This window comes from Amblyomma maculatum, chromosome 1 (assembly GCF_055883805.1).
Source record: "Amblyomma maculatum isolate TAMU_Amacu chromosome 1, ASM5588380v1, whole genome shotgun sequence".
In the NCBI taxonomy this organism is placed as follows: Eukaryota; Metazoa; Arthropoda; class Arachnida; order Ixodida; family Ixodidae; genus Amblyomma; species Amblyomma maculatum.
Window position 1 is genome coordinate 185498076 of NC_139344.1, and position 12091 is coordinate 185510166.

Here is a 12091-nt window from a genome sequence, read left to right on the forward strand (position 1 = left end):
GTCGGCGACAATTTTTTTTTTTTTTTTTCTCAGAGTCCAGATATAGCAAAATAGCGGATGTAGCAAAGTCATTTCCCATTCTCGTCGACTTCGTTATAACAGGGCTGATTGTATATGGATATTCAATTTGCTATTTGACATCTTCAAATAGACACACACCCCTACTATTTATTGCTCGATTGCTTTAAATGTTAGATTATGAGCATTAAAATACTGCTTTCAACTTTACCATTGTTTGGCAACAAAGCAGCAATTTGAAACAGCCCAATTTGAAAAGCAGTGCACTGCACTGCAAAGGCAGATCATAAATGCCAATTTTACTTAATAAAAATTTTCTAGTTTCACTGCTCCCAAGCATTTGGCACATTTAAAACCAATGGGTAAACCAGTAAACCTATAATGAAAGCAAACATTGCCATGATCCAGCCCAACCACTTAGTCCTCAATAATAGATTCGTGTGCACATGCTTCCCTAGTGTCATGCATACAAGTGTGCACACAGATATGCAAGCACACAGGCACAATAAACCATTTTTGCTTGTTTACCCCTAACCACAGGAGATGTGTGCCGAGCATGAACCTGCATTACACATGGTGTAGCTAACTGCCTAAGAACCACTTGTTTTCTCAATTCTCGCTATTGCCTACAGCCCATTTCCCAGAACAAGTGTGGGACGAAAGCCAGACGTGTAAAAGAGCAAGCTAACCACCATAATGGTTCAAATACAAGATTTACAGGAACTAACAAAACAAATGTCCCATGAGCCCTCTATTACAAAGAAATTACAAGGAAATTACAACTTAGGCAACTAAGCATAAAATGTGTGCCTTAAGTATGCGCGTCATGAGAAATAAGAAAGGGAAAGCATTCGAGTCTGGTAACATAAGGCAAAGATGTGCCACAACATTCTGCAATTGAGGTAAAGTGAAAGTAGTAAAGTTTAGATTTATTCAAGAGCAATAAAAACCAAACTAAATTTCGTAGACAGCCTACCACCATGGACAAATCAAGAGAGTGATCGTCTAGCAAAGCAGGATGAACTACGCCTGAAGCCTGTGCTTCCTCGGATCAGTGGTGCTGCAGTCGTAACTTCGATGTGCTCTTGTTAGGTGAAGCCACTGGAGCTGATGCAACACTTTCACCCCGCAAGACACAAGTGCATCAACAATAAGGCTGACCAAAGGTAAGCATAAAGAAAATTTTCATTATCTTGACCATTCTTCAAGAACCATAAAATACATAGACATGCTACAATTTCGCATTTTTTCCTGTTTGCTAGTCCATTCTGTTTAATAAAAGAAAACTACCAGCTTCATTGTTCAAACCTACTTTCTATGTCTTCCATGCAAAATGATCATCCACTCAAGTGAGCATGTACAATATACATGCATTCAGGCTGAATGCCATAAGTATGCTTATGCTACTGGCCAAATGAACTATGCTTTTGCGTGCAATCCTTTATTATATGTGAACACATTCAGAATTTCAACAAAAGAATGCAAAAGAAGAGCTTATTAATAAAATGGCAAAAAAATGTTCCCAAAAGTCTATGCCAAACATGTTCACCTCCACAGAGGTTGAAAAGCCACCAGAATCTTCGGTTGCAGTGACAATGAGAGAGTAGGATTTTGGCTGCCGCAGATCTTCATAGTCCAGCTCTTTGGCCAACTTCACTACTCCGCTGGTAGGTCCGATGTTGAAGGTACCAGCTCCCTTGCCCTGGGCCCGCAGAGTGTACCGGATCTCCCGATCGGCAAAAGATTTGGCCTTCACCTCGATGATACTGAATTAATCCAGAAAAAACAAAAAAAGTGGACTCCAGATGCAATTTCAGGAATAATGACTCACAGAGAGTTTGAAAACAAAAATTTATCCTGAAATTCAAGAAGAATTATGAGATTTCAAGGAGGGAACTTCTTTATTTTTGATGACGCAGATATGGAATCACCTTGACAAGTCATGTTACTCCTTAATCTCGGCACCCTTGAAGAGCCGGGAGACTAGTGCAGGAAGACAGGACACAGCGCTACTAGCAATTGAGCTTTTATCATATCGCCTGGTTGCATCCTCTGGCTAAGGTTAACTACAGATGAGTATCCTTTATTGTAACAAAGTTTAAGTACCATGACTGCCAATGCCCAGATATTCAATTTAATTTTTACCAACTTTTGTCTAGGCCCTCATCAAGGCTTCAAGATGTAAAAGTGACACACAGATGGCATGACCATTTACTCCGACTTCATCTACACCCAGTAGTTCAACACTATTCTACAACACTCAATGTTTTTGTCAGAAAACTACCTGAGACTTTGAAATATGCAAGCGATATGTGGCAGAGTGCTCTTGTGGGCACACTACTTGCATGGCTCAGGCAACAATGCATGCCAAGTGTGAAATGGAGTATAGTTATCAACACATTAAATTTAAGCAAAACACAACCGATAAATGTCCCAAGAAATGAAATACACAAGTATCGTGCCATCTTCAAATAGGATGCTTAGTCCAGACAGAAATAAGCTCAATGGTAGTGTTCAACGAAAGCCGCCAGGAGTCCTCAAACTAATCTCGAGCTCCTTTTACAATATCTTGGCTGTATCGCCCAACAGCATGCATGCACACTATGCACCTTTGTATTTGTTCCTGCGTCTTAACAGCACGAGAAAAGTCGTTTAAAAAATGACTAACCTGCAGCATTTTCAAACGGCACAGTGTCAGTTTTACCTTAACTCAAGAAAATCACGAGCCTTTTCTGCTGTGCCATATCACAACAGCTGAGGACATTTTGTTAGAATGAGCAATGCTCACACTTTAGTTACAGTACTGTACAATCAGCAACACAGAGCCCAATTAAACTGCCCAAACAGCCACCATCAATTGTAAAGAAAAGCTTGAAAACTCACTCGGAGTCTTTTTTCTGGTTCTCTGGAATGACCGCTTCATAGAAGGGCACATAAAACTGAGGCTGGCGTTTGCCACCAACCACTGAGAGGCGTTCCTCACGCGTTGACTGGTGCTGTCGATCTCCTACTTGGCCATTCAGATCTTCAGCCTTGACATACAGCACATACTCCTTGTCCAGCATGAATGGCGCTGAACCCAAAGTCACCACCTCACCCGAGTGCGCGTCCACGTCAAACCTGTTGCCACCTGCATAGCCACCAGAATTCAAGGCTCGAACTCCTAAACATGGTACTACACACAAAAGTCGGTCACTAGAAGCAATGACAGCAGTTATTGTATTTGATAGGGCTGCAATGCCTGTTGTAAATTATTTGACACTATCTAATATATTTTAAACATCACAAATAATTGGCAAGAAGAGATACCACAGTTCTCTTAAATGGCTGTTTCAAAATAGTCCACTCTGAAGCTGTATAGCATGCTGCCACAAACAGTCAATGTGGGCTGAAACGTTTAGCACTGTGACACAGCAAATTTGTATGGAAGCATTCATAATGCTCATACACGCACCAATTTCCCTCCCAAGGTTAGAGAGCATAACAGAATCCAAATAGGTTTAGTAAACATCCAACAGGCTAGAGTTCACACCTATCTCATCTACTGAGATGTAGTGCTAGTCCATTTGCTGTTGTCAGCGGCAACAAAAGTTAATTTCGCTGTGTTTGGTGTGGTTTATGATGGGGTTTATTTTTGTCCAAAAGCCACGCAGGCTATGTATGATGGACGCCATAGTGGAGGGCCCCAGAAATTTTGAAATGGGGTTCCGTGCACTAACATTGCACAGTGCAGGTGCCTTGCTTTTCACCTCCATCAAAATGCGAGTATTAGTATTTGTATCACAAGGGAAATAAAATCTGATGTAACAGCTTTGTTGTATCCTCGTAGTGGAGATTAATGACGTGTCTTGTGGCAGCTCTAACTACTACTCTGTGATTTATAGACACAGTGCTACAGATGCAGTACATATATATTATATTCCTGTTCGATTTGATTCATTCACTGATCCATGTTCGACTAAGTAGTCAGCTACACTGTGAATATTCAATCTGATTTTGAACAAAGAACTTTTTGGACAAGAGAGGCCTTTTAAAGGGAGAGGCAAGATGTCAATGTATTTTTAGAGAGCAAGATTAAGTAATTAGAACAAGGCCATTAAATGAGTGCATCAGTTCTGCTGTCGCATTCTGGATGGCAACTAATATCACACAAACCATGTGAAACAGTCAAGGGCACCCCAAAAAATGTTCATCCAGATACTACCACAGTGCGTGCTACACGTTTACATAAAAAGAAAGGGACTCACTCCTGTCGCGCACAATAGAGTAGCGAATATTGTGGTCCGTGTCCGGATCCCTGGCCTGCAACTTGAAGACAGGAGTGCCGGCCGGGGCATTCAACTGTACAACAGCCTGCATCGGAATCGGCCGGTTGATAAAGTAGGGGGGCTCGTCGTTCACGTCCGCTATCCGGATGATGATTCGTTGCCGCTCCTTCTCTGTAATGTCCCAAACCAAAACCACAATAGTTGGTGAACACTTACCAGTGAATAAATGAAATCCAACAATAATGGTTCAAAACAACCATTTGTTTACAACAACTGAAAAGTTACCACTGCTGAAACCTTCTGAAGAAAAAAAAAAAAGCTTTAAGCAAAGAATATTACACTACTGCTTTACGCTTACAAGCTTATCAGGGCTTAAAGTCCCAAAGCGGTTCAGGTTATGAGGGATGCCATGCTGAAGGGCTATGGATAACTTTGACCAGCTGGCGTTCTTTGTGCGCACTGACATCACACAGCACATGTGCACCTTGTGCTTCTCACCAATCAAAATGAGGCCACCGTTGCCGGGATCAAACACCCTCTCCGTTGGGATCAACAGCCAGGCACCCTAACTACTGAGCCACTGCAGTGGAGCTAAGACCTCATGCTGAGATCTTAAATGACAGTTTGTGGTTGCCAACAAATGACAGCAACCAGGTGCAACATTTAAAGCAATACTTCGGTGACATATTCAGCAAGTTATTGCTACGGTCTCTGAACTTTAATTCTTGATCAGGTGAATGGAACTGATATCTGATAGAAGAATATGTAGGTAGAAGCACAGGTCCCAATAAAAAAGAAAATGAGTGCAAACTTCTTATAGATCATAGCAGCACTGAACAAGTCAGCACCTAGAATTTTGCTTTATTTTAAATCAAAATTCGAAGCATGCCATTAATGTCTACTGCGGAGATATATTTCAAAATGAAAAAGCACCATCAACACTGATAAGTTGCTACACTAGATTAACAAAATGAGAGCAAGGTTACATAGAAACTAACCAAGACAGGACTTGAAAGCTATTGCATGCTGTGCAAGAGCAAGCATTTTTATAAGAAGGGAAGAGAAGCCATGCACAGCAGAACAGCAACAAGCAGCACCTGGCGAATACTCCAAGGTCAGCGACAGAAAAAACAAAAAAATTAAGGAAGGCTATTTTCGGGCACATGCGCGGACAGCCCAAGCGGAATCCCGCCGCCGCAGCGAAAAAAAATAAGCGCTGGCGCCAGACAGAAAAATCGAAGTTCTCAGTGGAAGAGCCCGGCGCCCCGAAAGTCGGTCGCAAAGCATTCCATTCACTGCCGCAGCGGCGGCACTTCGGCACAATGCTTCAAGGCTCATCCAGGAAACAGACTTCCGTGGGCACGCCTGTGCCCCCCCCCCCCCCTTTCTCTTCACAAACCCCACGGGCCCAGGAAGTGAGGAAAGGGGGAGAAGGAGGGGACTGATCGCGCTCACCGCAACACCTCTGCCCACCGTCAGAGGGCTGTTTCCAGTCGATGCCAAATCGATGTTGCGACCGGTTATGCAAATTCCACACTATACAAGAACAACTAAGATAACCGTGCAGTCGAAGTGCACGAGAAGCACCTCCGCTAACTCGGCCGTAACTGCTCGAACTGCCAACAACAAAACGGCCACACTACCAAGTTATTCAGTATGCGTTTACCGTGCATCGTGTCTACCGGGTTCCCCAGCTAAATACAGTAAAATCTCGTTAATTTAGGAAATTCAGATAATTCGAAATAGTAGCGTGGTCCCGGCCGACGTCCACGTAAGTCGATGGTGTCGGACGCGCCTTAATTCGGACATGAGCGGGCCTCGCTCCGGTTATTACATATAGGCAATCGCGTCGAAGTACGACGCAATAATCAGCAATGACTAATATAGACCCCCCTCCTGCTGAACATTATGGAACAGGGGTGCACACGCCCTTTGTGCGCGCTATGGAAGGCATGACAACATCGAAAGTTCACCATCTCGGAAATACCGCCAGTTGCCTAGTTTCTGTTTCGGACGCTGCTTTCTTTTTATTTTTTTTTTTTATTTTGGGATGGCATTACACGGTGTAACGCTTACGCGTGTACCCCTCGTGTGCATCCATATGCTGTTTCCGGCACGCTGAAAGTGCGCGCTGGTCTGGATTCACGCAGTTTCATGACACTTCGCCGTGCATCACCCCGATACTCCACCGCCTGGCTCTGCGATGGAGCAGTACAGCAGAATCTCGGTGATACGAATGTCACGGGGTCGCGAAAAAATTCGTACCATCAAAATGGACAAAAATCAATATGCAGAATCATGGACAAGGCATTCATGCAGATCTATTTACGGCCATTTAACGCGACACAATCGCCACGTCGGCGATGCGCGCGCGAACCGTACGCCTCCGCAAGCTTCTCGCGGCGGGCACAGCACGACAGGAGATCGCGAAGTCGGCGACGTGTGAACTGCATGGCGCTGAAAGCGCCATATAAAGAAAGCTACTAGCAAACGCTTAGTCAACGATCTACGGGCCATGTGCGACCTGCCGACTGCTCGCGGTGCATATCGCGCGACCTGCGATCGCTACGACGACGGCGATTTGTGGGCCGCGCGCCACCGCAAATTGTTCGCGGCCTGCAAAGCGCGACAGGAGATCGCGATGTCTGTGGCAAGACTAGGCATGGCGTGGCCTGCATGTCGCCAACTGCTTGCGACTGGCGATCGCGGAGTCAGCGATGTGCGGGCAACGCGTAATGCTCAAGGCCGCGATCGCGGTTCGTATTGTTCGTAGTTGCACGGGTGCGTGTTTGGGACGTCCGAAATTCCAAACACTGTACACAATGCACTCTGACCGGGGAATTTTACCAATTCGTATTACCCCGAAATTCGTATCACCGAGGTACTTGGCAGGTGACATGGCCGGGCTTTAATTGGTCGCCGGGCTGTGTGACGTCACGAGAACTGGCACAGCTGCCAAATCGAGCAGCCCTTTTGAGATGGCAATCTCGAACCCATCACAACTCCAGGAGTCAGATAAGATACACCTAGGCTCTGCAAGACACGTTCGCACGTCTTTCAGAAATACATAACATAGTATGCTATCAGAGGTAATCCACTAATAAAGAGTTGTGCGCACAGGTGTTTATATAATCTGTATGTGAAAACCCATTTCTTCAGCTATATTCTGATATACGCTGTATCAAAATACAGTCGTGCTTCGTTTATACGACCTCCGTTATTACATACTAATGGATTCTGAGCAGTTTTACTGACGACAAAACTGCTTCGACGTACACGGGCTGTTTCACGGAGGGAATCACCGCGCTTCACGTAACGCTGCTGAAGGCAGCCGCTCAGAATCGCGAGCCAAGCAGCACGTACAGCAGGAGCGCACAGCAGGCACGTGCGCTCTTTCCGCGCACGTGCCTGACGCCACGCATGGTTACAGGCCCAGCGGCTATCGAAGCACGGCTGAGTCTACCGCTATGTATGAAACAATTCTGCACTTACGCCTCGTTAAACCCGTTGTCCTGACAATGGGCAAAGGGAAAACGCACAGAGCCCATGTATTTTTGCCGCATTAATGTGAAAACTGATAAGAACAAAATCTCTACAGCCCTAACAGAACCTTTCGTTTCAGCATTTTTAGGGCAGGGCGCTAGAGGAGCGCCACTCAAAAGCGCGAATGACTGAGCAATTCAACTTTTTCTTGTGTGGTTTCACGCTTTAAGCGTGAAGTTGTCCAGTGAATGCATTTCTCTATTTGCTTTGCTGCATGAATGGCTGTGGCAAAAAAAAAAAAATAAAATAAAATAAAAAATTTTGCTGCCTGGATCACGCAGTAAGCCCAGCAGCTTTCGGCTGGCTAAATATTGATATATGCAGCAGCGGATCATGGCATGTGAACAGTTGGAGTAGAAGTGTGCGTGCGCGCGAATAGTTCTTTACGCACTAAACAACACAAAGTGCTTTCACTTCTTTCGCCCATTCCATTTTTTTTTTAACACTTGGTTAGATTTATATCTGGGGCACCTGGTATAAAAGTTGTCTCAACTCAAAAGGAGGCAGATTGAAAAAAAAAAAAAAAAAAAAAAGAAATGTTCTTCCGAAATGAAGCCAAATAAGCATTGTTATGAGTTATGCAAAGTTTGGGGGATTAACTTTTGTTCCACTTATTTGATTATTTTTTACTTTAACTAATGCTTTATATATGGCTCCGTGTAAGCAGCAAATTCGTCCAGAAGCAACTGTCCAACCCTGGTGCTTTTCACGAAGTAGCCTTGGCCTAGCCTTTTCTCATTCGGAAATAAAGAAAGCCCGCGAAAATTTCAAAAATTCAGCTGATGTATACTGAGCTAACTTTAGCAAAGGGCTAAAAAATAAAACATTTGAGATAAGTCAGAGAAACCACTTGTATACAGCTGCCAGCCATCTGGTGCACCACAGGTTTTTTTTTTTTGCAATTAATTAGTAATTAACATAATTTATTCTAGTTTTTAAGTATTGCCGTTAGACAATAAATGTGATTTGCAAAGTTGGAGAGCACCTTCTAAAACCCCCATAGCATTTATTTCCGATAAAGAAATCCCCACGTGTATCGTATTTCCAAGCTGTAAAGAAAGCCCGCGAAATACAAAATTAAAAAGCCCTGCGGAATCTGCATTGGAGTAATTCGAAAGCACAGATGCTGCTGTTTGTTGCTTCTAGTTGCTTAATTCACTCCTTGTTTACCCATTTTAGTCTTGGCTACTTTCAAGTTGCGCGCCAATCCATTCCTATGCCCTTTTTTGGCTCGACTTCAGGTTGCGTGACGTCACATCCTTGACGTCACTTATGCACCTTGACTGATTTAATTATTTTGGGGCGGGAGATGAAGGGCTCCTTTTAGGTGGAAATAAAGTTTTCATTCATTCATTTAGTATTTGATACACTCAAATGTGGCGCCAAGCCATTGGCTAATGAGACCATTTTCGCCTTTACTTTTACATTGTTTGCCTGTAATTAATTACCTAATTAACTTATTGGCCTAATTATGTTTTCGGACACATCATTACATCACCCTCTATCGATTGACACCGCTCATTAACCTCTACCACTTCTCAATTACTCACAACTGCTGCGGACACGATTTTGCTGACTCGGTCTGAGGGCAGAAGTCTGTGAACATAGCGAAGTAATGCTTTCGCGTTAAAATATCACGTGACATGCATTCGTGCGCCACAATTTTGGTGCTCTCAACCAGGGTTTCAGTGAAGGAAATCAGCTGCGGCCTTGGTTCCACGAACCCGTTGGAGCGGCAGGATGTATGTCTGCGGTGGTTTCTTCGTCCAGCAGTCGGCGCACGTGACGGTGCAAGTCGCAGAGGGCTCACCGCGCTGGTTGCAACCATCGCCAACATCATCAGCCTACCGCTGGGACTGGGTTGTCGAGTCACGGCCGCAGATAATTTCGTTCACTCCAACCACTATTGAGAGCACCACAATCGTGGCGCGCGAATGCGCCAGTCACGTGATATATTGCCGCAATGTTATCGTACTGGCGCCGCCATGTGGCGAGCTCGGGGGACTGGCACGCGCTCGTCTTCTTCGCTCTCGGTGCTCGCCCGCCAGTCGGTTCCGTGCCTGATCTTGCCGGTGCTTTTACTTAATCCTAAGTAAACCTGCTGAACCAGTTTCACTGGCTTCTGTGACATTTTTCGTGGAGCTTCCGGGTAGATCCCATGTACGAAGAGCCTCTGGCTGCCCCCTACGCCCATCTACACACCGTGGACACGACACCTGTGCACAAGGCGAGCCGTCGCTTGAGAGGCTTAGCACCCGAGTGTGGTCCTCTTGTTTCCCCACCGCGAACCACGATGACTACAGCGGCAATTCAGACCACCACTCAACTTCCCGTGAGTGCCCAGCAGCTGATCTGCCATACTCCACGTATGCCCACGCCGTTTCATGGCGACAAGTTCGAAGACGTTGAGGACTGGCTGACCAGCTACGACCGGGTCGCTGTGTTTAATGCGTGGGACGAGGAGCGAAAATTGCAGAATGTTTATTTCGCACTAGAAGACGCCGCCAAGATGTGGTTCGAAAACCACGAGGCTACCATTTCCACCTGGCAGGATTTCCGGCGGCAGCTGCTCGCAACATTCGGCAACGATGCAAGAAAAGAGATGGCCGAACTCGCTCTACAGTCCCGAGCACAGCGGCCTAATGAAAGCGTCGCCATGTTTGTGGAAGAAATGACTCGGCTTTTCAACCGGGCGGACCCGTCCATGTCGGAGGTAAAGAAGGTGCGCTACCTTATGCAAGGCGTCAAGGAGCAGCTGTTCGTTGGCCTTGTACGTGATCCTCCACGTACCGTTGCTGATTTTACGAGAGAAGCAACAAGCATCGAGCGTGCCTTGAATCAGCGATTTGTACATTTCGATCGCTCTGCGAACATTGCTGCTGTAGACTTCCGCTTGCCAATGGCCGGAAACGACAGGGAAGCCCTTCGCGAGCTTATCCGAAGCATCGTGCGCGAAGAGCTGCAAAAGCTGCCCTCTCTCGGACAACATCCACGTGTTGGGGGCATCTCGGATATTGTGCGCGAAGAGCTCCGCCAAGCAGTGTCATCAGTACCATCAGTACCATCACCCCAGCCGCCTGCGCCACAGATCATGACGTACAGCGACGTGTTGCGTACCCCTGCGCCTGAACAATTGGCACCCAGCAACCCTGCTCCTCCCGCACGTCCTCCACCGCAATATCCAGTTTCGACTGGTGTGCCTGAACCTCGACCACCCGTTCGCAAAGCACACGCGTGGCGCACGCCGAACAATCTTCCTTTGTGCTTCCACTGCGGCGAAGCCGGTCACGTTCTGCGCCACTGCCCGTACCGTCGGATGGGCTTGCGCGGATTTTCCCCGGATGCCCCTCGGCCGCGCTATGGCGAACGACCTCGGGATATCGACCAATACCTCAGCGACCACGTCCCACCTGCGTCCCTCCAGCGACGCCAGTCCAGGTCACCACCGCGAGACAGTTTTCCACCAGCCGCCGTTCTTTCCTCAGGCAGTCCCCAAGTCCGCACCGGGAAAACTGAAGACGGCGACCCTCGGGGGTAGGGCCGCCGTCGATGGACACTACGACCAACATCCTCCGCTCACCGATTCGATCACACAGACCGACCTCCGACCCTTCGCTCCGACCAACAGTGCGACCACTTTTCGACGATCGCCGAAGTTTTCCTCCGACGCCCCCAATCGACGCACCGCACGACCAATGAGTTCGACGACCTCTCGACGATCACAGAAGCTTACCTTCGACGCCGTTATTCGACGCAACGAACGACCCGTCAGCCCGACGATCCCTGACACGCCGCACTTTGTCGACGGTGAGCTACATTCCGCCGAAATACCGATCGTCGTTGATAACCACAACACGACTGCCCTTGTAGATACCGGCGCTGATTTTTGCGTTATGAGTCATGGCCTTGCTACCATTCTGCGAAAAGTCCTGACTCCTTGGCACGGAGCCCCGATAAAGACAGCCGGAGGGCACGTGGTAACGCCGCTCGGAGTGTGCACCGCTCGCGTCGAGATTCACCACGTAACTTTCTCGTGCTGTTTTGTTGTGCTAGCAGAGTGCTCCAAGGACCTGATTCTCGGCCTTGATTTTCTTAGAGAAAACGAAGCAATCATCGACCTCCGTGACTTAATGGTGACGTTTTCCACTCACCGCGCAATTTCCGACGAGTACAGACAGCACAACGACGACTACACAGACAGGCCAGTTTTCCGAGTGTGCGACGACCATGTCACTCTACCTCCACGCACCAGCTTGTTTGTT

The 12091-nt window shown here is 46.8% G+C and overlaps 1 protein-coding gene across 4 annotated transcripts in view; it reads right to left on the minus strand.

Annotated features, from left to right (window-relative positions):
* CadN (neural cadherin) overlaps window positions 1-12091 on the minus strand; it is a 219695-nt gene that overhangs the window by 188977 nt on the left and 18627 nt on the right. For all 4 annotated transcript variants that reach the window (XM_084589806.1, XM_084589804.1, XM_084589805.1 and 1 more), the window contains exons 3-5: window positions 4266-4457; window positions 2902-3148; window positions 1568-1784 (exon numbers count right to left, since the gene is read on the minus strand). In XM_084589806.1, coding sequence (XP_084445932.1) covers window positions 1568-1784; window positions 2902-3148; window positions 4266-4457 — 656 coding nt within the window. The remainder of the gene's footprint in view (window positions 1-1567; window positions 1785-2901; window positions 3149-4265; window positions 4458-12091) is intronic.